Source organism: Thamnophis sirtalis, unplaced genomic scaffold (assembly GCF_051295495.1).
Source record: "Thamnophis sirtalis isolate CommonGarterSnake01/CBP01778 unplaced genomic scaffold, rThaSir2_p1.2 scaffold_2, whole genome shotgun sequence".
NCBI classification, from domain to species: domain Eukaryota; kingdom Metazoa; phylum Chordata; class Lepidosauria; order Squamata; family Natricidae; genus Thamnophis; species Thamnophis sirtalis.
In genome coordinates this window covers 85,565,103-85,592,068 of record NW_028261382.1, presented here as the reverse complement: position 1 = coordinate 85,592,068, position 26,966 = coordinate 85,565,103, and the positions used below count along the sequence as shown (strand labels likewise).

Sequence of the window (26,966 nt, the reverse complement as noted above, 5' to 3'; positions counted from 1 at the left end):
GCCGGAGGACTAAGGAATGAATAAATGTACGGCACTGTTTTGGGATCCCTGCCTGATCTGCAAGACAAAGGATACAACCAGGGATCTTGACTTGGGAAAGAACTGGTTTCAAATTGTCATGCCTATTGTTCTATGGAGATTCTCAGTCATCCAGGTGAAGGTTGTCCCAAATATGCTTTTGCAAGAGGCAACAGGGATTTCTTCTCATCCAAGAAGCTTCTTCATTTCTGAGTGAAGAACTCAACGAGTCAGAACTGAAAGAGCTTCTTGGATGAGAAGTGAAACGTCTTGAAGGAGACACAAAGAAAGGCCCGTTGCTTCTTGAAAAAGCATCCTTGGGACTGTCGGGCTTCTTCATGAATGTATCCCCAGAGTTTAGTACCTACACGTTGAGGCTTTTGATCTGTGGGATTGCTTTAACATTCTAGATGATTGGAGAAAAATGATGCAGGCTATTTGAGAAGCTCTTTTGCTCTGGAGGGCCTGTTTTAAAATGAAGACCAATCAACAAAATAACACAATACAATAGCAGAGTTGGAAGGGACCTTGGAGGTCTTCTAGTCCAACCCCCTGCCTAGGCACGAAACCCTATACCGTTCCAGACAAATGGCTATCCAATATCTTCTTAAAGTCTTCCAGTGTTGGGGCATTCACAACTTCTGGAGGAAAGCTGTTCCACTAATTAATTGTTCTGTCAGGAAATTTCTCCTCAGTTCTAAGTTGCTTCTCTCCTTGATTAGTTTCCACACATTGTTTCTTGTTCTGCCCTCAGGTGCCTTGGAGAATAGTTTGACTCCTTCTTCTTTGTGGCAACCCCTGAGATTTTGGAACACTGCTATCATATCTCCCCTAGGCCTTCTTTTCATTAAACTAGACACACCCAGTTCCTGCAACCGTTCTTCATATGTTTTAGTCTGAACTCCCTGCCACAGAGGTTCACCCAGGAACAACATAGCAATAGAAATAGCCGTTAGACTTATATACCGCTTCATAGGGCTTTCAGCCCTCTCTAAGCGGTTTACAGAGTCAGCATATTGCCCCCAACAACAATCCGGGTCCTCATTTTACCCACCTCGGAAGGATGGAAGGCTGAGTCAACCTTGAGCCAGTGAGATTTGAACAGCCAAACTGCAGAACTGCAGAACTGCAGTCAGCTGAAGTAGCCTGCAGTGCTGCATTTAACCATTGCGCCACCTCGGCTCTTCTTCAACATGCCACGACCATCCCTCAGCTTAGCACCCGACTGCAGAATGCTTTGCAAGGATAACTGTGAAATCAAATAGTTGCAAAAAAAAAACTGGAAGTGCTAAGCTGGTTTCCTTCTTTGGCTGCTACCCAAAGTTCCAAAATTCCCAGCAAGTGTTCGGCAGGACACTTTATGAAGGAAGACTGTGCAAGGCCAATGAAAGAACCAAACTTTCTTCTTATTTACAAAGTTCTCCATATTCTCCAGCCCAGCCAGGCTTGTTTTGGAAGCTGTGGGATCTGCTACTTTATCTCAATTTTTTAAAGGTTTGATGGCATTCCAATCTGATTTCATCCCTGCCCACGACATCATATTTCTAGGTGGGGAAAAGGGGCCTGCTTTCATTCTTCAACCCCACCCCAAATGTAAACAATAATTGTTAAGCAATTGTATACAGGTAGTTCATTTGGTGACCGAAGTTACAACAGAACAAGGGGGGGGGATATTTGTATTTGTATTTATTTGTCTTGTATGCCGCCCACACCTGAAGGACTCCGGGCGGCTCACAATAGACAAGGGAAGGGGGAAGACTAGACAAAGACAACACTTTAAAAACAAAACCGCAACATTCACAATTTCCGCGGGGCTGGATGTTTCACAGCCCCCCGGCCTGCTGGAGCAGCCAGGACTTGGTGGCTTTGCGGAAAGCCGGGAGGGTCATAAGGGTCCGGATATCGACAGGGAGATCATTCCAGAGAGCTGGAGCTGCAACAGAGAAGGCTCTCCCACGGGGGGGTCGCCAGCCAACATTGGCTGGCGGATGGAATCCGGAGGAGACCTAACCTGTGAGATCTGATCGGTCTATGGGAGGTAATCGGCAGGAGACGGTCTCTCAGGTACCCAGGTCCGATGCCATGTAGGGCTTTATAGGTAGCGACCAGCACCTTGAAGCGGATTCGGAGACGAATGGGTAGCCAGTGCAGCTCGCGGAGGATAGGTGTAACGTGGGTGTACCTGGGTGCACCCACAATCGCTCGCGCCGCTGCGTTCTGGACTAACTGAAGTCTTCAAACACTCTTCAAGGGCAGCCCCATGTAGAATAACCTAACCGTTGCAGCATCCCCGTGGTCAAAATTCAGATGCTTGGCAACTGACTCATATTTATGATGGTTGCAATGTCCTGAGGTCATATGATCCCCGTTTGCAACTTTCTGGCAAGCAAAGTCAATGGGGAAGCCATTTTCACTTAACAATCATGTTACTAACTTAACAACTGTGGAAAGGTAGGTCATAAAATGCGACAAAATTCACTTAACTTTCTCATGCAGCAACAGTAACTTTGGGCTCAATTGTGGTCACAAGCCAAGGACTACCTGTGCAGTAAGATGTAATCAAGTTCTGATACAAAATGCAGTTGTGTTTTTATTCAGCTTGAGGGAAAATGCATATCTGTCTTCTCCTTTTTATACATACCTATTTTCCTGGCATTCTCAGCCAGAGGCAAAGGAAATTTAGATTTTTAGAGAAAGGGCACGAGGAAAATACTTCATGTAACAGATCCTCTTTTCTTTCCTTCCCCAGTTTCCATTATTTTCGACAAAGCAGAAAAATAAGGGAAGAAAATCATGTTTCCCATATTTCTGCTTTTCTGAGCCTGTGCTTCAATCTAGTCATCAGTACAAGGTGACCATTTTCAGGCTCAGCACATCCTTCTGAAATCAGCAGGTGAATGCTGCCAGCTTCATGGCAACATTTTCACCCAATAGTGAACCACAAGTGAAAAATGTACAGGTTGCCTTCCAAGGAACTGGGAACTAAGGACAGGATCCCACTCTCTGCATTTATAAAGAGCACTTCCAATCGTCCAACCATTTTGGCATTCTTGGGCTGATCAGATCTAGGGAAATGGATCTGTGGAAACATGTTAAAAACTGGTGACACCTATCAATCTGGGCAGATTTGATATTCCCGCTCAAGTCACACAAATAGACCGAAGTTGAAGAGACCCCTTCAGAGGGAGTCAAATCCAGAAACCATATCGGAAAATTCTACAACCCTCCTCAACAACTTAAGTTTTTGTAACTTGGTACAAATTAATTTCTGTTGCTAAGCTAGGTGATTGTTAAGTGATCCAGGAATGATTCTTTTTTTGATCAAGCTAATCACTGCAGTTGTTAAATGAACTGTAGTTGTTAAGCAAATCCAGTTTCCACCATTGACTTTGGCCGGGAAAGGCACAAAGATCAAAGGATACCAGGATGCTGAACTTGTCGTAAATACATGCCAGGCACTGAAATCTTGATCATGTGACTATGGGGATGCAGTGAAGGTTGTAAGTGAGGACCAGCCATCTCCCTCTTTCATCAGTGACATTGCAACTTTGAATGGTAACGAAAGGAATAGTTATAAATCAAGGACTTCCCTGTGCAGATTACAGTTGGGAGAATGGACACACTGCTCCACGCCTCTAACTATATGTCCAGAAGGCCACACAGAACATCTGTATTCCACTGTAAACAAATATCAAGGTTTGTAACCTACCATGATTTGGCTAGGATGATTCCCAGTTAATTTAAGAGTTAAATAAGAGTTGTGGTGGCACGGCGGTTAGAATTACAGTACTGCAGGCTACTTCTGCTGACTGACTGCTGCCAGCAGTTCGAGTCTCACCAGCTCAAGGTTGATTCAGCCCTCCATCTTTCCAAGGTCAGTAAATGAGGGCCCACTGTTGGGGGCAATATGCTGACTCGGTAAACCACTTAGGGAGGCCGTAAAGCACTGTGAAATGATGTATAAATCTAACTGCTATTGCTATTTAAGTACAGAATGTTTCCCTGTTCTGCAGGCTGGTTATGCTTTACCAAGCAGTTGCATTTGAAGCCTATCAGCAAACTCCTTCGGAGCAGTCCCAGTGCTGCATTCCGGTTACCACCCGTTTGATTCGCACAGTGTGCTCAACTATCTTGCTTTACCTTCTTCACAAATCACAGTAACTGGATTAATACAATATCCGAAGCCCATCAAACGCAACCTGTCAAATCTAAATTACTGCTGAATATTAAACTCCAAAGTTAATTTTTATAAGACTAATGTATTCTGCCAAACATCCCACACATATTCAGAGTACTCTGAAGAGTCTAATGGATGGTCTGAATACTTTCCAGGAACAGCTTTGCTGCAATGAAGAAAACAGCGAAGACTCTGCCGAAGGCAATTCTGGTCCATCAAAACTTTCAGCTGTATTGTAGTACATTTAAAATACTGCAAAACTTATGAATAAGATCAGGAATGATATAAATTGTTTAAAGTTAGCTTAGCAAGGAGGAGCTAAGTTCAATGTAAAGATGTTATCATTTTTTTATTCTTTTTTCCAATATATTTTAGACTGTTTTTGTTAAAGATTTATACCGTGTATGCGTTCTGGGAAGTCGGGGGAGGGGAGGTTGGGGGGGGTTAGGGAGGAGGATGGGAGGGAGGGATATATATCAGGTTTGACGAGAGGTGTTAGATTTTAATGTAATTTGACTCCACATGTATACTGTTTTCTCTTATTTTTTCTTTAAAACTAGGATATGTTAAGTATATTGATATGGAAGCGGAAATACACCAAGGAGAGGAAGAGTGGGAAATAAAAGGGAGAAGAAAGATGGGAAGAGAGGGATAGGAGAGAGGGTAAGGGGGGAAGATGAGGAGGATAAGGAGGAGTGGAATGTAGAGAGAGGAGAAGGAGAAAGGAAGGGGAAGTAGAGTAGAAAAGGATGATGGAGGGAAGATAGGAAGTAGGAGAGAGGGAGAAGAAAGAGGTGTATGGAGAGCAGAAGAGTTAATAATGCGTTTTTATTTTGGGGGGGCGTTGATGACAAGAGGAACTGTTGTAATTACTATTTAATCCTATAGGATACTGGCTATGTATAGTATACATGTGATTGTATGTTATGAAAACGGAAAATTAAAAATTAAAAAAGATCAAAAAATACTGCAAAACTCTTACTTGAATGCTACTTACACATGATTACTATTGAAAATGAGTAATTGTAGTTAACCCTTAAATACTTTACAAGTCCCGTCATGGATAGATCTCCAATCTCAGAGTAAATTCTGGGCTTTATTCCCTATGATTTTTTCCCCCTCCTAAGAGGGAATGCTAGTTTTATGGTGGTTAAAAAAAGTCCTAATTCCAGTAGCACTTTAACCGACTAACATGTTTTAACAAAAGGGATTGGCTTGGAATTGGAAAATTCACAGTACTACCAGTGTCCTGGTGTGTTGTGGTTCCTGGGTGCTATTTCTTGGACATTCTAGATCGGAGGTGCCCAACCTTGGCAATTTAAGACTTGCAGATTTCAATTCCCAGAATGCCTGGCTGGGGAATTCTGGGAGTCGGAGTCCACAAGCCTTAAAGTTTGCCAAGTTTGGACATCCTTGTTCTAGAGTCTAGGCTAAGATATTAGCTTGAAAAGTTAACTTTTGTGTTTGGAACGTATTTCTATTCAGACAAATCCTCATTTTCAGATAAAAGAGGATAATTTAAAACACACATAATTTTCTTTGTAACAAGGAATGAACAGCCTGAAATCAAGTATCTCAGTTTAGCCATTACTGCAATCTGTCTATGGAGATTCTCAAGTCATCTAGGTCGTGGTGGTCCCAAAGGTGCTTTTTCAAGAAGCAACTGGGCTTTCTTGTTTTTCTTTGAAGACTTTTCACTTCTCGTCCAAGAAGCTTCTTCAGTTCTGGGTCTTGGATGAGAAACGAAACTATTTCAAAGAAAAACAAGGAAGTCCAGTTGCCTATTGAAAAAGCACCGTTGGGGCCCTGCTGCAGTGGATTCTTAAATGGAATGCTTGGAGCGCAGAGTCCATTGCAGTGGGAAGTAGCTGCTCACCTCCACACAACCACACTTAAACAACCCTTAAAAATCTAATCTAAGGCAAGGGGGAAAGACTTAAAGCATCCTCGTTTGTTCATCTCATTTCCCTGGTTATAGAATAGAATAACACCTGGAGCAGTGGTGAAATCTAAAAAAAATTCCTACCGGTTCTGTGGGCATCGTTTGGTGGGGGTCATGTGCCTGGGTGGGCGTGGCTATGTAGTCATGTGACTGGGGGGGTCAAAAGACAGAAACCGACTTTAACAATGTCAGGCCGGGGCATGAGGTTGGACTAGATGACCTCAAGGTCCCTTCCAGCCCTGTATTGCTATGCTCTTTCAAGGTATCCTCTGAAGCTGCATCTAGTGCCAAGTTTATGGTCCTCCGTCCCTCTCCTTTTTCCCTCCACCCCTCTCTCTCTTTCTCTCTTTCTTTTGCAGCAACCCACCCACCCACCCCATTTTTGGCCTAGCAAGTCTCAGGAAAGCCTCCTGGGAGCAAAAATGGACCCCAAATGCCAAAAAAACAGTTTAAAAAAAGTTCCCCCCATAGCACAGCACAGCTGAACTTCTTTTCCCACCAGTTCAGACAAACCGGCCCGAACCGGTAGCATTTGGAGGTCTTCTAGTCCAACCCCCTGTTCAGGCAGGAAACCTTCTGACAGTTCAGACAAATGGACTCTTCTTAAAAAACTTCCAGTGTTGGAGCATTAACAACTTCTGGAGGCAAGTTGTTCTACTGATTAATGGTTCTAACTGCCAGGAAATGTCTTCTTAGTTCTCCTTGATGACTGGAATCTAATCAGAGAGCAGAGAGGCAACCTGCTCTGGTTCAGGATTGGCCAGGAAAATGTGACTCTCTCTTATAGGAAAGGTGTCGTAGGAAGAAACCAAACCATGGGCCCTAAGATGAACCAGAACTTGTTTTATTCCAGATATGCAGGTAGTCCTTAACTTACAACCACAATTGAGCCCCAAATTTCCATTGCTTAAGTGAGTTTTGCACCATTTTACGACCTTCTTCGCCACTGTTGATAAGCAAATCATGCAGTCGTTAAACGAATCCGGCGTCCCCCCCCCATTGACTTTGCTTGTTGGCAACCAGCTGGGAGGGTTACAGATGTTGATCCTGTGATCTTAGGATGCTAAATAACCATGGGGAAAAAAAGGCATAAAATTGAGCACAACTTATTTAACCGTCACTTTGCTTAGCAACACACTCTGGTTGCAATTGTGGCCATAGGTCAAGGACTACTTGTAGAGAAAGCCATCTGTCATGGAGCTGACACAACCCACATCAAGAGAAGATGGGCACTTGATCGAAAGCCCAGCCATCACTCCTGTCCTAGAAAAATCTGGCTATTCTCCAAAGCACCTAAAGGCAGGATAAGAGAAACAAAACGAAAGGTAAGGAGGAATTTCGTATCAGTGAGAACAATCAATCAGTGGATCAGAAATTGCCTCCAGTGGATCAGAAATTGCCTCCAGAAGTTGTGAACGCTCCAACACTGGAAGCTTTTTAAGAAGAGAGAGGGCAACCATTTGTCTGAAATGGTAGAAGGTTTCCTGCCCTGAGCAGGGGGCTGGACTGGAAGACCTCCAAGTTCCCTTCCAGCTCTTGTTATTCTGAGCTGGGCTTCTAAGTATGAAATCTCATTTGGGCAAAGAGGGTGTTGGGTGGGAGGATGCATTCAGCGGGAGACCTGTGAGCATCCTGAGATGCTGTTCAGCGATGCAACCTGAGATGTTGCTGAGCTTCTGACTTCTCTTCTGATTGGTCAAGCTAGCTGAGCTGCTAGGAATTGTAATTCAGCCAGAGATTTCTTTAACAACAAGAACCCTTACGTAGCATTTTGGAGTGTTTACTGTACAGCATTTTGCCCGATGCACAATCTCGCTGTAATCCTTATAACAGCCCTGTCTACTGCATTATTCCTGCAACATCAAAGCTGGGATAGAGAGAGCTAAGACAGGGCCTTAAGTTGACAGCAGAACCAACATTCAAAAGCACTACAGGAGCAGTTCTTTTTTTTTCCAGCTCCCTGTTGTTTATTTAGAAGTATTTGTGGGGGGGGAAGCCACTTTCTTTTGTAAAGGATGGTTTTACCCCTTAGTTTGCCTCAGAGGTGGGTTCCTACCAGTTCACACCAGTTCAGTAGAACCGGTTCGTCAAATCTACCGAACCAGTTAGAAGAAGTTCCACCAGTGGACCTGGAAAGCAGGTCACACCTACAGAAGAGGTTCCAAAATTTTTTGAAACCCACCACTGACACACACACACACACACACACACACACACAGACTCACACAGAGAAAGAGAAAGAAAGGAAGAAAGAAATAAAGAAATAAAGAAAAAAGAAAGAAAAAGTGTGAGAGAGATGAAAGAAAAAAAGGAAAAAGGGACAGTGAGACAAAAGGAAGGAGAGAGAGAGAGAGAGAGAGAGAGAGAGAGAGAGAGAGAGAGAGAGAGAGAGAGAGAGAGAGAGAGAGAAAGAAAGAAAGAAAGAAAGAAAGAAAGAAAGAAAACACATGGCCGGCAAGCCACTCCCACCAGGTCACATGGCCGGCAAGCCACTCCCACAAAGGAGGCCACACCCACAGAGTAGGTTCAAAAAAAATTTGAAACCCACCACTGATTTGCTTATTAACAATACTGATAAACCCACCCCAATCCCAAAGGATCCTGGGCAGCATAGAAATCCAATCCAAAAGAAAAACATAGTAATAAATATAAAAGCAACAACGAACCACGAAACAAAAGCAAAAATAAAGCCCACGATAGATGCCCCAAAAGCAAAAATAAAGCCCACGATAGATGCCCACAGTCAAACAGCTGCCAGTGGAAGTATATTGGAATGAAACAGCTGCCACGTGTTTACCAAACTGCAGCAAGGTGGGGGCTTCGCATACCTCTAGGGGGAGGAGAGTATTCCATATTTACGGAAAGCTCTATAAATATATGGTGCGTATATGCTTGTTATTTGTCATTTAATTTAGCCTACGTCCCTCACTGTTGAATGATGCGGTGCAACTTGTTTTCTCAGGAAATGATGACTAAAGCGAGGTCAGTGGCTTCTAATGAAGTGTACAAGGTCAGCATGAGCCCAAAGACTCAAAACACTGAAACCTTTTACATCTGGACTTCCTTTATAAATGACTCATGGATCCAGTCATTTATACGCTATCACCCATTTCAGGGCGATCCTAAATTAACTCATTGCCTCAAATTGGAATCATCAGCAATTGATGCACAAAATTGTGTAGGTTGTGTGAATGCAGCAGATCTGTTGAAGCAACTTGCCTAAATTCAGCCTGTTAAGAGAATAAAGGTTTCCCTTACCCAGTTGTGTCTGACTCTAGGGGGCACTGCCCATCGTGACCCGACAAAAGTGTGCACGACAAAAGCGCGCCGACAAAACCGCATAGCTAAAACCGCGATGTCATCAACGCGCCGACAACAGCGTGGCGACAACAGCGCGGCGACAGAAGGGCGATTTACAACAGAGTGTCAACAGAAGGGCGATTTAAGTTAAGGTAAGGGTTAGGTTTAGGGTTAGGTTTAGGTTTAGGGTTAGGGTTAGGGTTAGCGTTACATTTAGGGTTAGGGTTAGCGTTACGTTTAGGGTTAGGTTTAGGTTTAAAGTGCGCTTCTGTCGCCGCGCTGTTGTTGGCGCGATTCAGCGCTCATTCGTCGGAGCGCTTTAGAACCCGCGGTTTTGTCACCGCGGTTTAGTCGGGCGCGCTTTTGTCCGTCGCCCTTTTGTCGGTGAACCCTGCTCATCTCAGTTTCCTACCCGAGGGAGCCAGCGTTGTTCAAAAACATTTCAGTGGTTACATGGCCAGCATATGCCAAGGTACCGAAATGCCATTCCCTTAACATTAAAATGGTAACTACTGTATTTATTTACTTGCATTTGCATGCATTCAAACTACTCGGTTGGCGCTGAAGCTGGGGCAAGAATGGTGGCAGGAGCTGAGACACAAAGAGGTGCTCACCCCATCCTTTGGTACAGGTAGTCCTCGACTTACGACCTCGGTTGAATCCAAAATTACTGATACTAAGCGAGACAGTTGTTAAGTCAAGATCCATGATGGTTAAGTGGTTAGAATGCAGTATTGCATGCTAACTCACCACTCCCTACCAGCAGTTCGATTCTCACCAGCCTCAAGATTGGCTTGCCCTTTCATCCTTCCGAGGTGGGTAAAATGAGGACCCAGATTGTTGGGGGGCAAAGATGCTGACTCTGTAAATTGCTAGGAGATGACTGTAAAGCACTATGGAGGGTTATAGAAGTCTAAGTGCTATTGCTATGTGAGTTTTGCTCCATTTTAATCTGCTTCGTTGCCACAGCTGTTAAGTGAATGTCTGCAGTTAAGTCAGAAATGCAGTTGTTAAGTCACTGTTTCTCAACCTTGGCCACTTGAAGATGTCCGGACTTCAACTCCCAGAATTCCCCAGCCAGCATTCCCTGGCTGGGGAATTCTGGGAGTTGAAGTCCGGACATCTTCAAGTGGCCAAAGTTGAGAAACACTGTGTTAAGTGAACCGGGCTTCCTCACTGACTTTGCTTGTCAGAAGGTAGCAAAAGTTGATCCCACGACCCCGGAAAATTGCAACCATCATAAATATGAATCCGTTGCCCGGTATCTGAATTTTGATCATGTGACAATGGATGTTGCAATGGTGTAAGGGTGAAAAATAAGTCATAAGTCACTTTTTTTCAGTGCCTTTGTAACTTCAAACAGTCACTAAGCAAACTGTTCTAAGTCAATGACCAACTGGGTCTCCAACTGCCGACCTTTCAGTTGACAAGCACAGCATCTTAACCACTCGGTCACCACGCCCCATTAAGAAGATTGTGACTACAAAATCAGGGCAATGCAGCAGTTAAACTAGTTAAACCCAGGATACCTGCGAGACCACCTACTGCCACCGGTAGCCTCCCACCGTCCAGTGCGATCCCACAGAGTTGGCCTCCTCAGGGTGCCGTCGGCCAGACAGTGTCGGCTAGCAACCCCCAGGGGGAGAGCCTTCTCTGTGGGAGCCCCTTCCCTCTGGAATGAGCTGCCCTGGAGCTTCGTATAATCCCCGACCTCCGGTCCTTCCGACGCGCCCTAAAAAGTTGGCTTTTCCAGCAAGCAAGCCTGGCCTGTATAGAATAAAATATAGGATTCATTTGGTTGTTAATTTTAATTCAGTTTTTGAAATTTTATTGTAAATATCAATTGGGGTTTTTTTGGATACTTTATTTAATGTCCCTTTTAATTTTTGAAATATGTGTTTTCTTTTATGTTGTACGCCGCCCTGAGTCTTTGGGAGAAGGGCGGCATATAAATCCAATAAATCTAAACCACAGGCTGAAGATTAGGATCTCAATGTGGCTTAGCTTTTCAGTTAAACCATAATGCTCTTTGATATCCCCACCACCACAATTTGGGCAGTGAATAGTGTTGCCTCTGTCTTGACACCAGGCAAATCCTTTTGCAGTTTCCCAAATACCTATCTCATAAACTAACTCAGAGATTCTGTAAGGCAATATCTGGCTCTCAAACTTCACAATCGTTGTTGTTTTTCTACAGTTTCCCAAAGATATTAAGACCTTGCTATTAAACAGAGGTGTTTCTATATAGACCTAACCATTATCCGTAGTCATGACTAACAACAAATGTGACATGATTGTCCATAACCACAGGAGCACCCAGCCTGCCAGGTTAAGGGTCTTGGGGTTTGTTTTACTTGGCATTGAGTTTGCACTGAGCTATTCTGTATTTTTAGAAGTAAAGTCGGTTGGAAGCCAGTGTGGGGTTGCGATTAAGGTGCTGGACTGAAAGCATGATGATTTGGGTCTTAATTCTCCCTTGGAAGCTGATGACTTTGGAACTGTCACTCTGTCTCGGCTCAAGCTTGGGAAGTTGAAACCACCCACCTACCAATCAGTGGCAGGTTTCAAAAGAATTTTAAAACCTCTTCTGTAGGTGTGGCCTGCTTTGTGGGAGTGGCTTGCTGGCCATGTGACCGGGTGGGAATGGCTTGCTGGCTATGTAACTGGAGTGGGAGTGGCTTGTCAGCCATGTGACTGGGTGGGCGTGGCCAACTTGTAAAATGTGGTGAAACTCACTTAACAACGCTCTTAACAATGCTTTTCTTTTAACTTTTGTAATATGTGTTTTTATGCTGTACGCCGCCCTGGGTCCTTTGGGAGAAGGGCGGCATATAAGACCAATAAACCTAAACCTAAACCATCTTGCTTAGCAACCAAAATGTTGGCTCAGAAACTCTGGCATTTGAAGCACGCAAGTCTTAAAGCTGTCAAGTTACAAGACCCTTGTACCCCTAACCCATTAGAAAAAAAACCCAGGGGTGTTCAAACTTAACAGCTTTAAGACTTGTGGACTTCAACTCCCAGAATTCCTTCTCCAGTCATGTTGGCTCAGGAACTCTGGCATTGAAGTGTCCAAGTCTTAAAGCTGTCAAGTTACAAGACCCTTGCACCCCTAACCCTTTAGAAAAAAACCCCAGGGGTGTTCAAACATGACAGCTGTAAGATTTGTGGACTTCAACTCCCAGAATTTCTCCTCTCTCTCTTCATCTTGATGATGTGTGGACGGGCGGGAGGAGGGAGCTGGAACCGGTTCTAAACGGCACTGTAGATTTGTGGAACCTCTTCTGTAGAAGAGGTTAGAACTGGCAGGAGCCCAGCCCTGCTACCAATTCTCACAGGACCCCAGTGACTTTCAAGGAGGAGGCTTACATTGCACAGAGGATGACTTTAAGAGGAGGAGGGGGGGAAGGCAAAAACAACATTATGGTAATAGAGGTAATCCTTGACTTACAACAATTCATTTAGTGACCGTTCAAAGTTACAACGGGACTGAAAAAAGTGACATATGACCATTTTTCAGTTCCCACCTCTGAAGCATCCCCATGATCAGGTGATCCGAATTCAGATGCTTGGCAACTGGCTCATACTTATGACAGTTGCTGCATCCCAAGGCCTTTTGCAATCTTTTGACAAGCAAAGTCAACAGAGAAGCCAGATTTACTTAACAACCGGGTTACTAATTCATCAACTCACATAAGAACTATGGCAAGAAAAGTCGCAAAATGGGCCAAAACTCGCTTAACAAATGTCTCACTAAACAATATAAATTTTGAGCTCAATTGTGGTCGTAAGTCGAGGACTACCTGTAATGATAAAATCCAGCCTTGCCAGAGCAAGCAAAACTGCCCCAGCTCACATTTCAGTTGCTATTCTTACTTGAGTGACTTGTGGAATGTATCTCCATTCTTTTTATTCTTTGGAAGCACATCCCAAACCATTAATAAAATACAGAGATGGCAAAATGGGTGTGCACGTATAGAGAGAGAGATCCATGTTATTCCCATTGTCCCACTCCTTAAAAGCATCCTATACCAGAGAGACCTCCATTTCTCTTAGAACAAAATCTTCAATGAACTGTGCTCCAAGCAACATACGACTTCATAGAAAGGAGAACAGATACGCACCGCTATGCAAAGTGGGCTAAATTCCAAGGGAAGAGCCAAAGAGGATGGCTCCTTTAAAAGCGTACTAAAAGGAGAACATTCATCATCTCTTCATGGCCCATGATGTATACTATAGCAATAGCAATAGCAGCCATACTTATATACCGCTTCATAGGGCTTTCAGCCCTATCTAAGCGGTTTACAGAGTCAGCATATCGCCCCCAACAATCTGGGTCCTCATTTCACCAACCTCGGAAGGATGGAAGGCTGAGTCAACCCTGAGCTGGTGAGATTTGAACCGCTGAAGTGCAATTTACAGTCAGCTGAAGTAGCCTGCAGTGCTGCACTCTAACCACTGCGTCACCTCGGCTCAACTACTGGGATGTGGTTCCTCCAATTACAAACCCGTAGCTTAGAATATATGTAAATCCCGCTAATTTCCCATTTTGGCAGAAGCTTTTCTAGGTTCTAGAGCCAAGGTGGCGCAGTGGTTAAATGCAGCACTGCAGGCTACTTCAGCTGACTGCAGTTCTGCAGTTCGGCTGTTCAAATCTCACGGGCTCAAGGTTGACTCAGCCTTCCATCCTTCCGAGGTGGGTAAAATGAGGACCCAGATTGTTGTTGGGGGCAATATGCTGACTCTGTAAACCGCTTAGAGAGGGCTGAAAGCCCTATGAAGCGGTATATAAGTCTAACTGCTATTGCTGCTATTGTATTGCTATTCTTTCTATTCTTTTTTTTTCATATTATTTTTTGGGGGAATTTTTTTTTCTTGTTAAAATGTTTTTATTTTCCATTTTTCATTTTCATACAGTCACATGTATACTGTGCATAACCGGGGCCATACAACATTAAACAATAATCACAGCAGTTCCTCTTGTCAACAATACCCCCAGAAATATAACTAAAATAAACCTCAAACTCAAACAGAAACCCAATATACCTCTTCCGCTCTCCATACACCTCTTTCTTCCGCCCCCCCCTCCAACTTACTATCTCCCCTCCATCCTTTTCTAGGTTCTTATGGTAGAGATGATCTACATTACAGGTAGTCCTTGACTTAACACAGTTCATTTCACTGTAAAATAATGTTGTATGAGTTTTTCACACTTATGAGAGTTGCAGGAGCCCCCATGGTCCGGTGATCAAAATTCAGATGTTTACCAAATGACTTATATTCATGATGATTGCAGTGTCCCGGAACCATGCAATCACTTTTTATGACCTTCTGACAAGCAAAGATTCACTTAAACCTGTTACTAGCTTACCCACAGCAGTGATTCACTTAACTATGGCAAGAAAGGTTGTAAAATGGAGCAAAAAACCCATTTAACAATTATCTCGCTTAGCAACAGAAATGTTGAGCTCAATTGTTGTCGTAAATCGAGGACCATCTGTCCCTAGATTCTGAAATGCCAGAAACTCTACTGCTCAATGATCTATTCCAAAGAGATGGCCTCTCCTTAAAGCCTAGAACTTAGATGTCATCTATAACAGGCCACACAGTGAATCTCCGTATCTCTGAAAAGTTATGTATAGCAATCCTAAGCATCTTTACTCAAGTCCATTTCTTCATTTCCTAATGAGCATTTTTAATTTCAGTATTTGCTTTAAAAAAAACAACTAAATGCATTACACGGTTAAAGAAGACGATTTCCTTTAGCGTCAATTTCCATCTGTTCATACATTAAGATAGAAACTAGCATTTTCCTCCCTCCTGTCTTATTTCTTTTTCTTTCTCCAGTCTCAAATTCTAGAACAGTGTTTCTCAACCTTGGCAACTTGAAGATGTCCGGACATTCGCTGGCTGGGGAATTCTGGGAGTTGAAGTCCAGACATCTTCAAGTTGCTAAGGTTGAGAAACACTGTTGTAGATTCTCTCTCCATACTTCATATTCCTTGTTTCCTGTGAACCTCTGATTTTGCCTTTTTTTTTTCTTCCTTCAATTTCTTGCTCAGTTCTGACCAACTCCCAGGGCAGTTATTTCTCAAGAAATACATGACCACTGGCTGCCTGGGCCCTTCATCAGGTTGTCAGTAAATTTCTTCACTGCATTACATCCAAGCATGAACTAATTTGAATGGCCCTTGAAGCAAACAGATTCCAGCAAAGCTTTCCACTCACACCTCTACCAGAATAGGGGGAAATAACCACATTCTGCAAGATAACACACGATCTGTCCTGTTTTCCCAGCCTTTCATACTTCATTCAGCTTCCTTGTTAATTAGATGAGCCCAAAGAATTGTGTGGGGAGCGGGGGGGGGGAGAGAAGACTGAAATGACACCCTACATAAATCAGGCAGAATGTACAGGACACAGATGGTTACCATGTTGTCGGGCTGCAAAAGATGATTGACAGCATCCACCAACAGCGACATATTTTGTATTAGATTTATATATATATATAGTCCTAGGCACGTGCCTTAAAAGCAAGAGCTGCCTTAATATACGTGGCATAAGGTGGCTTTTACACATCAAAGGCATCGCCCAGTGCACATGTACTTCACAGCAAGACACATGGCGGACCAAGAAATGTTCAACCACCAACTGCCAATCCTGTTTCAATAGAACATGTCATTTCTTACTTAACTAATTTATTATGGTTCAGGGTGCAATTAGAACTCCCGAGTTAAGTGAGTAGTCTCGTTAGGTTAAGCGTGGATAGCAATAGCAATAGCAGTTAGACTTATATACCGCTTCATAGGGCTTTCAGCCCTCTCTAAGCGGTTTACAGAGTCAGCATATTGCCCCCACAGTCTGGGTCCTCATTTCACCCACCTCGGAAGGATGGAAGGCTGAGTCAACCTTGAGCCGGTGAGATTAGAACCGCTGAACTGCAGATAACAGTCAGCTGAAGTGGCCTGCGGTACTGCACCCTAACCACTGCGCCACCTCGGCTCTTGTCAATTGGTTGACAGCAACACTATACTGGATACGTGAAGACCCTTCCTGTGTTTCAATGGCAACAGTAGCTAAGCCTAACCCCTGGGAGATCCACCAAAACTATATAATGAAGTAAAAATAAACTTTGCCAAAGTGAACAAGCCATTGTGGCTAAGCCATAATGTGGTTTAGATTTGTGAACCCAGACACTGTGATACACAAGCTCTAGTTTAGGATTTCGTGTTATGTGTAAAGTCACTGTGGCCTGGGCAACAAACATTACTGAAACCCAAACCATCAAAAAGTCATTCTTCTCGACTTGAAATACATTGCAAGTGAACACAGGTAATCCTTGACTTATGACCACAATTGAGTGCAAAATTTCCATTGCTAAGCAAGACATTTGTTAAGTGGATTTTGCCCCATGTGCCAACTTTTCTTGCCATAGTTGTTAAGTGAATCACTGCAGTTGTTAAGTTAGTAACATGGCTGTTAAATGAATCTGGATTCCCCGTTGACTTGTTCACAAGGTCACAAAGGGGTCAACGGGACACTGCAACCGTCGTAAATATGAGTCAGTTGCCAAGTGTCCAAATTTTGCTCACGTGACAATGAGGATACTGCAATGATCATAAGTATGAAAAACAGACATAAATCACTTTTTTTTCAGTGTTGTTGAATCTTCTAAACAGTCACTAAACAAATTGTTGTTAAGTTGAGGGCTACCTGTATAGTGTTGCTGTCAACCAATTGCGCACCATCAACAAAACTGGATCCTGCTTGTGCAATTAACATTATTTATATCCTATGTCAATGAATGAAAAGTAACAAGAGCATCTCTTGTCATCTCCTGTTTTATCATCCCCCTCCAATCTGATACGATTGGCCTTCATTGCCCTAATGTACATATTACATATACCATTAAAGTGAACTCTATAGGGGGAATAGCTCCAAACGCAATCTAGAAATTGCAAAACTGCCAGCCTTGACTGACGTTTTAGTACTCAAAGCTTGTCCCACTGAGCTCTTGCTAACCCAGGATTAAAACCTCTAAAAAGCTGACTCCATCCATGTGAGTCTCCTCCAAATTCCAACTCTGATTCTTCAAACTACCCAAGAATGAGGGGAGTGGCTTTATAAAACAAGCCTTTTCAACTGTCTTCCAAAGTTGAGAGAGAGCTCTCATGGAATGTTGAGCCCGGCCCAACTCAGTTAAACAGCAAACAAAATAAAAAGTTTCATTCATGAGGAATATTTTTAAAAAAATTGAAATCAGGTTAGATAGAAGTATAATTATTCTTTGATTACTTTTGTGGCTTTTTTAAAGAGACCCACATTTATGGCTTGTAGGTCTCACTCAGTTCTCTTGCCAGCTGTGGGCACGTCTCATTCTTCACACTACAGACAGCCTGTATTTCAATATATTCCTCAACTCTTGAGAGAGACAAATCTAATGCGTTCCATCTTGTCTATACATGGAGGTTGGAGATGTTCTCCATGTATTTGAAAATAAGCCAGTTTTAGCTTGCAGTATGATGGCATAGACAGAGATAAATGAGTCTTCAAATTATATTCTTCAAGGATGCAACGAATGCATTATCTCACCCTTACATGGGGCAAAACATCCAGCAGAAGTATCTTTACAATATACTATATGCAATATACACTTTTCTAGACAAAATGATTTGGAGGTGCATTCAATTATGTTTGCTTGTAAGCATGCCTTTAAAAAAAAAAGAAAGCATAAGGGAAAGGGAACCTATCATTTCCAAAAAAAGATATTCTTCAGTTATAGTATGGAATGCTAATAAACTGTGTGATATAAACTATAGAAAAACAGTAAAAGCAATTTCTCTGAGCTATCCTTCCTCATCTAGTAAATTCATAGCAACCAAGATTCTAAATTCTACCTCTTACTTTCTTCTCTGTGGATACCAAGAAAACTGTAAAGACTTTCTCAAATCAAATTCAACTCCTGGTGACTTCATGGTTACCTCCACATAGATTTTAACAGTCATATAGAAAGGCTCTGCCACAGCTTTCTTCTGCTATCTTTTGGACTAACTCAAATGTTTCTCAATGTCAATAACGTTTAAGACGTGCCGACTTCAACTCCCAGAATTCTGGCAGTTGAAGGCCACACTTTTTAAAGGTGGCCAAGATTTGAGAAACACGGGGTCTAACTTACCAGTTTTAGCCCTGGGGTTCCTGAGGCTCTCTTACATAAGTACCAACTCCGCTTGGATTTGATGGGGGACAGAGCTGGCACAGGCGGGGGACAACAGGAAAATCCAGCTAAAGTTTGGCAGCCTAGGCAGGACTTTTATCAATAATCACTGAGTTACGGAAGTTTATACATTACATCCAAACCTTTTAACTTAGGTTGCTCCATGGTCCAAGTATTGACTCTAGCACAATAACTGGGAACAGAAGCCTGCAAAACTTTTTGCTTACTTAGATGGCCCTCCAGGGGGAACAGCTGGAACAGAGAGGGCACTGCTGTCATTCACTGCACTGTTGGGAAGCAACTTAGCTCAGGGGTAACCCTCTATAGGTCAGTGTTTCTCAACCTTGGCGACTTGAAGATGTCCGGACTTCAACTCCCAGAATTCCCCAGCCAGCATTCGCTGGCTGGGGAATTCTGGGAGTTGAAGTCCGGACATCTTCAAGTCGCCAAGGTTGAGAAACACTCCTCTAGGTAGTCCTTGACTTACTATCACAATTGGGACGGGAATTTCTGTTGCTAAGCAAGGTGCTGGTTAAGGCCTGACATTTTTGGCATGATGGTTAAGTGAATCACTGAAGTTGTTAAGTAAACCACTGGTCATTGAGCTACTCCTGACTACCTCCACTGACTTTGTCGGAAGCTGGCTGGGAAGATCACGAATGGCGATCACATGAGCCCAGGACGCTGCAATTTCCTCACAAATACATATCTGTGGCCAGGTGTCCAAATTTTGATCACACAACCATGAAGACACTGCAACCATCCTAAGTGAGAGGAACAGTCCTAAGTCTCTTTCTTCAGTGCCGCTGTAACTTCAAACGTTCGATAAATGAACAGTTGCAGTTTGAGGACAACCTGTAACTACAGTGTAACACAGAGAACATTATCAGCTTCCTGTACTCCACACAATTGATTCCTGGGCCCACCACGTCACTCTGTCTTATGGCAGGATCAGCCCCAGGAATTGTGACAGCAAGAACAACATCTTCACCTCCCGGAACAAAATGTCTCAAGAACAGCCCTGCTGTCAAATCTCAAATCCCAGCTGGGCTCAAGAACAAACAGCCACTTAGATCAGCGGCCCCCAACCTTTGGACAGCAGGGACCGGTTTCATGGAGAGAAGTTTTTCCCGCAGACCAAAGGGGGGCGTGGTTTCGTATGCTGCCTACATCCCGCGGATGGGGCTTCGCTTGTTTGCGTGGCCCAGTGCTGGTCCAGGGATCAGGGTTGGGACCCATGATTTAGAGAAGACAGGACAATCCCGGTTCCACCACAAAATCGCGTTCGACTAAAGCGCGCTCGATGAAACCGCGTAACTGACGTCATCACAGTGCGACACAAAAAGCACACTGCGAACGCTAAAGCTAAAATTAATCCCTAAACCTAAACCTAACCCCCCTAAACCTAATCCTAAACCTAACCCTTAACCTAATCCTAAACCTAACCCTAAACCTAACCCTTAACCTAACGCTAAACCTAACGCTAACCCTTAACCTAACCCTAAACCTAACCCTAACGCTTAACCTAACCCTAACCCTAACCCTTAACCTAACCCTAAACCTAACCCTAAACCTAACCCTTACCTTAACGTGAATCGGCTTGCTTTCAAAGCGCTATTTAAAGCGCCCTTTTTTCTCCGCGGTCGCTGTTGTCGTCCTGCTGATGATGTCAGCGACGCGGTTTAATCGGGCGCGCTTTAGTGGAGCGCGGTTTTGTCGTGCCACGGACAATCCCATCCAGCAGCAACAGTCAGAGGACGGATGGAGAAGATGATCGCTAGAGATCTCATTTTATCACATCAACGTAACAGCCTCTCTTTCTCTGATGCACATGAGAATCTCATAAACCCATTAAATCCAAGTCCTAACATTATGTAAAGGCATCACTGCCCATTGTTGAGAAGCTACAAAAAAAACAACTTTCTTTTGGGTTACAAAAAGGATCATCTTTGGGAGTGAAAGGCTTCTGGAAAAATCCACCTGAGGTGTTGCATTTAGTAATTGCTGACTGACCAGAATTGAAGATTACCATCACTCAACGACAAAAGAAGATCTAGCTAAGAAACCAAGATAGCTGTAGCAAAATAATCAAGGAGAATAAGGTTGATTTTAGGACAAAGGAGAAAAGATTCCATGTTCTAACGAGAATATTGTGCTACATATTTCATAAAGGGGGCTCTAGTCTACCACTACATCAATGTATCTCCTGATCCAATCTTTTTGAGATTCTTCAGAAGAATTGGACTCCAAAGCCTATCATTCCCTCAGCCAACCTGGCTAAGAATGACAGGCAAGTGTCTATGGAGATTTTCCATCATCCAGGTCCCCTCCCCCTGGAAACAGGCAATTGGTCATAAGATGGGCTCTTATGGGCTCTCACCATTATTCTTAATGTCCCTAGGCTTTGATCAAGCAAAGCAAGTAGTAATTAACAGAATGAAGGACATGGAGTTCCAAGAAGAACTAAATAGGTTGCCTCTCCACAGTAGGGACAGAATCAAACAGAGTGTGTGGGAATCGGCAAGATATCTAAATGATCTGATCTTCCCAAAACAAAGAATAGCTTTCTTCAGAGCCAGATTTAACATTCTTCCTTCAGCACTCCTCCAGGGCAGGTGTAAGAGAACACCTATTGCAGAACGGGTTTGTATATGTGGTAAAGGAGAAGTGGAAGATAATTCACATGTTCTATTACACTGCGAGCTATACAGAGCTTGTAGGTCTGCACATATTCTCCCCTTATTAGAGAGATTGCCAGGGAGGGCAGACCATTTCTATCTAGGCTTTCTCCTCCAGGACACTAACCCGGTTACCACGTGTGCAGTGGCAAAGTTCTGTGCGGCTGCTATGTCCATAAGAAAAAAATTGGCTACAGAAGTACAGTTGTCACCTGGTACCAATTATCTGGACATACCTCTAACAATCTTTGGACCATTGTATTTACTCCTATACTTAACAGCGTTGCACCCAGGTAAACCAGGGAGTGACCCGAACAATCTGAGAACATGTATGTTATTTTCCAATTTTAACATCAATACTTTTTAATTATATCTTAATGTCAGTACTTTTTAACATATTGCAAAAACTAATGTGTATTGCTGGTCTTTGACCATAATAAAGATTTACTTACTTACTTACTTACTTACTTACTTACTTACTTACTTACTTACTTACTTACTTACTTAGCAATAGCTATTGCAATTGCTATTGCCATTGCTACTTACTTACTTACTTACTTACTTACTTACTTAGCAATAGCTATTGCAATTGCTACTTACTTACTTACTTACTCACTCACTCACTCACTCACTCACTCACTCACTCACTCACTTCATCCAGGTCATGGTTGTCCCAAAAATGCTTTTTCAAAAGGCAACTGGGACTTGCTTGGTTTTTCCTTGAAGATGTTTCGCTTCTCATCCTAGAAGCTTCTTCAGTTCACGGATGAGAAGTGAAAAGTCTTCAAGGAAAAAAGTCCAGTTGCCTTTTGAAAAAGCACTTTGGGGACAATGACAGGCCAGGTGAAATCCAAGACCTTTAGAAGGTACAAGGTGGAAAAAGTGGACCCAGTGATCCGAGATGTTTCGCATCTCTTCTTAAGAGTTTGCTCTGACTGACTAACCTGTAATCTGGATAGCTCTGGCTGGCTATTAGCTGGGGAAGATTAGGGAGGCAGCATTCGCCTCCTGACCAGCAGAAGATAAGCCCATGGACCCTGAAATGAAGCCAATCATGGAAATGGTAGCATCACCATTAGACGTATGTTAACTCAGGGCTGTACATGGCCCTTAATCAGAAGTCTCTTCAAGAGCTGACACACTGAATTATCATTTTGAAGGGGGAAAGAGAAAATAATTCAATGTATGGGGAGCAGCCCTGTTAATTGTCACTAATTTTAAGTTAATTATACGTTGTTCTTCCATTTGGTTCCATCCACTTTTTCTCCCCAATTCTTTTGGGAACTATTTGGGAAGGTCTATTGCCCACCCTTTCCCCCCAGAAGCTTTTTTAACAGCTTACAAGAGGATCTTTCCTTTATTCTCAAAATTGGCTGTTGGTGGAATTCAACCTGGGATTCCCCAGTTCAGGTTTAACTTTACCTGCCACATCATACCTCTTCCATCAAGGAACTCATGCCCAAGTGCAAAACAGAGAGCTTAATCATGATATAAATCTAACCCTTGTGTTGCCAGTGCTGAAATCCCAACACAGAATTAATACCGAAAGGACTAGCTCTTAGCATGTACATAACAGTATATTACCCAACTATATAAAGGAAGAACATTACACCTCTTAATAAGACAGGAATACACATACGTAACCGTAGTTCTATGGGGTTTTTCTATTGTACAAAGCCACAAATTAATTCTGGCCGGGGAGGGGGGGGGAATTTCCAGTGAGCAAAGATCGTATTTGGTGAAGTGCATCTTATCTCTCCTCTCCTTTAAATTTGGTTCTCGGAATCTTTTACATCAGGTTAAAAAAAAAATACCTGATGAATGCAGATAAGCATCAGAAGGAAAAAGAGAAGAGAAGCTGCATTATAAAGGAGATATGAAAAGACACATTTGGGTTGCATCCAGGGTCGTAATTCTTCCTCTTACATTTTGCTGAAAAGCATGTGTGCCGGACAGAGGCTGATCTTGGAAAAACAGCCTGCCAGCTTTTAAAAACTTGTTATTTATGACCACAACCCACAATTTGCAACCACCTCCTAAGCCAACAAACGTTAGTGCTGGCCTTCCACAGACACAACAGCCATCTGAATGCTGTCAGAATCTAAATGGGGAAGGGGTGAAACAGATGAGAAGCATTTTACACATGCTAAATCATTTTTTTTACTTCTTCCCTCTTTAAAAGTCTTAATGGGGAAGCCAAAGAAACAAGTTGGGAGGGGGGGGATGACGACTTCAATGCTTCTGGTGTCCCTTAAAAACTAAATAAACAATTAACAATATATCAAGTTGAGCCACCGCTGTTCTGCTTTTCCCATGCCATTATTCACCGCAAAAAAGCACTGCTTAGCCTGTTTCCATGGCTTTTATACCAGCAGCTGTTTTTTAAGACTGTCACAGTATATTATATAATATACATTTACACAGACAAACTAACACACACACACACTCATTCAGCACAGCAAAGAGGTCAGCCATCCCAAATCACCCCAGGAATCTCTGAAATTACTTTATGCCTTAGGTAGCCACAAACCTGACTTTGCCACCCCAGGAAAATTCACATTTCTGGGGGAGAAGTGGAGGCAGCCACCAAAGGGAGAGAAGAACGAGGGGGGGGGGGTGTTTCCCTAAACGGATGGCTGATATGAAGGAGGAAACCTGAAAGCAGCTTTTCTCCCCTAGCTTTAAAGCCCAAATCTCTCCAATAGGCTGGATAGGAGGTGATGCAGATCTTTTGCCACAAAGCTCTAGTAAGATTTTGCTTGTGGCTCTGGGAATTGCAAAAATGTCTATTTAGTGCAAAGGAACAGACCATAAGAAGCTGACTTGGAAAGAGGTCCACAAGCGGGACTTCCAGCCTTGGCTGCCCTTAAGGTAGAGGAGAGAGGGGGGTGCGAGAGGAGACACGCAGAAAGGGGGAAGTGATGGTTATCCGTCACTCTCTCCCCGCTCAACGTGCAGGGTGGCTGTGATCAGCCGCGGCGGAGGAACCACCAGAAGGAGCAAGGGTGGGAAGCAGGAAGGAGAGCAGCTGCTTCGGGACCCGGCTGCGGCTGCCCCAATTAAAGGGGTCGGACTGTCCTCGGCCACGTGTCGGGGGAAACCGCTCTCAGCGCCTGGGCGACGAACACCGGGACCCTCCCGACCCTGGTTTGGCTCGACTCCAAGCGAGCAAGGCAGAGATCGGGACAGTATTCTGGCTGGAGTCGGTTTAGCTTTCCGGAGCCACGCGGCTCTACCCCGGAGGGGCCCGAAGTGCCTCTGAGCAGGTGCAGAGCGCCCGCCGTTCATGAACAGCCCAACTGCAGCTCTTGAAGTCAGGGCGGGGAAGGGGGGGGATCGAAATGGGCAAGTCCCCCCCCTCCCAACCCGTTGCGGAGAAATCCGCAGAATCTCTCTCCCGAAGCCCAGGAGGGGGGCTTCCCCGGTCCCTCCGGAAGGCAGCAAAGGCGGCCCCGCCAATGGGCGAGCGGCGGACTCCCCGACCCCTCCCCAGCGTTACGCAATACGCCCGGCTCCCGGGCGCTCCCCGAGCCCAGCCCCTCCCCTGCCAGGCTGGCTCCAAAGGCAACAGATTAACCCCTTCCTCCTCCTCCCTCGCCCCCTCCCTCTCTCCGAGGCGCTTTCCCCCCCTCGCCCCCCAAGGCAGCCCCTCCCCAGGAGCTCCCCCTCCTCCTCATCGCCCCAGTGGCAACCAGCCCCGCTTGGCCGAGGGAACCCAGAAGCGGGAGCAGTAGGGCTTCCCCCGCTCTGGCGCGCAACAAGCAGCGGCAGCGGGAACCGCCGCCCTCGGCAACACATGGCCGAGGGGCCGGAGCGCAGGGGCTCTCAGCCCCCCTCCCGGCTCGGGCATCCCGCTCCAGCCCCGGCGCCGCCACGTGCTCGCTCTGCCCGCCTGGGAGCCACTCGGGGGGCAAGGCGGCCGCCACTGCAGCAAGGGAGCTGCGGCTCCGGCGCTCTCCCCGGCGCCAGCTCCGACGGAGGGCGCAGGAGAAGCCGCAGGAGGCGGCGCGGCTCTCGCGAAGGGAGCGGCAAGGGGCTGCGCGGCTCCCCCTCTCGCCGCCTCGCGGGTCCGCCGGCCGCGGCTCTGCAACGTGCGTCATGGCTGCGCAGCGCCGGGTAGGACCCCCCCCCCCGCGCCGCCGCCACCTGGCCGGGGCCTGGACGGTCGCTCTGCGGGCAGGCTGGCGGGGTCTGCCGGCGCCCCTCCTCAGCTGCAGCGCCCAAGGCTCGCCTATCCTTCCCACCGCCACCCCGTCTCCGCCTGCCCGGTCTCGGGGAGGCTTTGCGTCGAGCTCGGAAAGGAGACTCCGACTTGCCCGGGCGGAGCCTCTCGCCTCTGGCGCCCGGCGGACCCCGCGGCCTCGGCTCCTTACTTGCCAATTTCCTCGTAAAGCTGATACTCGTCGGTGAAGCGGGTGCAGGTCACGGTGGTGGCCATCGCGGCTGCAGCTTCACTCCGCAATGAGCCGCCCGGGCTCCGCTCCGGCTGGCAGCGGGGGGGAGGGGGAGGAGGGGCGGGGAAGAGGAGGAAGGGGCGAGGCAAGCGCCGAGCAACGGGGTCCGCGGAAGAGCCGCTCCTGGCTGCGGGCGGCGGAGCGCGGCCCCTGCAGAGCGAGCGAGCGAGCAGCGATCCCGACACTGGGCAGAGCCCGCGAGAGCTGCCGGGGGGGGGAGGGAGGGAGGGAGGGGCGACCGGTCTCCACGAACCAGCCCCCCCCCCCGCTTCGCCTGTCTTGCGGGTGGGCGCGTCTCAACTTCGACGGTGTCGCTTCGCCCACTTCACTGCCCGGAGCGGCTGCCGCCTGTGCGTGGCTGGGAGTCCCACCTGCGCCCTTAGCTGCCTCCGGCTGCTGCAAGCCCCCCTCCTCTGGACTGGGGTGGGTGATGGACCCGTCCCTCCCCTCCGCGTTGGCTGAATTGCAGCGCGCGTTCTGCTACCCGGAGGAGGGGATGGCGAAAGCCTTATCCAGATGTGTGATGGAGCCCCAAACTCTTCCCGGTGACTTCCACGCCCCCCCCCTTCCCCAGGTGAACTCGAGCCCGCCTTACAACTTTCTCTCTCACGTGCAGCTCCAAGAATCCCTAAGCAGGCCGGCCTTGGAGAAAATGACACTGTTATCTAGAACCTTTTCCCTGCCAAAGAGACTGTTCTCCTGCCTCTTCTGCCCCAGAGCCGCTTCCCTCATCCACCGATGGGCGCTTGAGTCCAGTTAGCTGCTCCCTTTCTGCCACTGCAAGTCCCCCTCAAATCCAGCCCTGCCACCTTCTCCCCCCCCCCCCCCCCAATGACAGCCGCTTCCTGATGCTGACTCCAGCATTTTGCAGCTCGGGAGGCTTCAGGTGCTTGGTCAGCACCTCAGAAAGAAGTCCGAGATGCAAACTTTGAAGTCGGACTTCGACTAGGGTGGGGCTTACTTGCAAGAAAATCGAGGCAAGATTGCTTGGCCAATGTGGTCCTCTGTTGCCCTGATTCGTTCCACCTCTTTAGTTTGCATGATAGATAAAAGAGCTTTGGAATAGAATACAAAAACAACTGGAAGGAACCTTGGAGGTCTTCTAATCCAGCCCCCTGCTTAAGCAGGAGACCCTATATCATTTCAGACAAGTAGCTCTCCAGTCTGTTCTTAAAAGCCTCCA

At 45.6% G+C, this 26,966-nt stretch overlaps 1 protein-coding gene across 18 annotated transcripts in view; it reads right to left on the bottom strand.

Annotated features, from left to right (window-relative positions):
- The window catches only part of CAMK2B (calcium/calmodulin dependent protein kinase II beta), a 210,428-nt gene extending 184,606 nt beyond the window's left edge, over nucleotides 1-25,822 (bottom strand). For 9 of the 18 annotated variants that reach the window (XM_087706263.1, XM_087706256.1, XM_087706265.1 and 6 more), the window contains exon 1: nucleotides 25,703-25,821. In XM_087706263.1, coding sequence (XP_087562389.1) covers nucleotides 25,703-25,767 — 65 coding nt within the window. In that variant the 5' untranslated portion in view covers nucleotides 25,768-25,821. Of the gene's footprint in view, nucleotides 1-25,702 lie in introns of all 18 variants that reach the window. The other 9 variants (XM_087706275.1, XM_087706268.1, XM_087706269.1 and 6 more) reach the window with 4 other exon arrangements.
- Nucleotides 25,823-26,966: the final 1,144 nt, after the last annotated feature.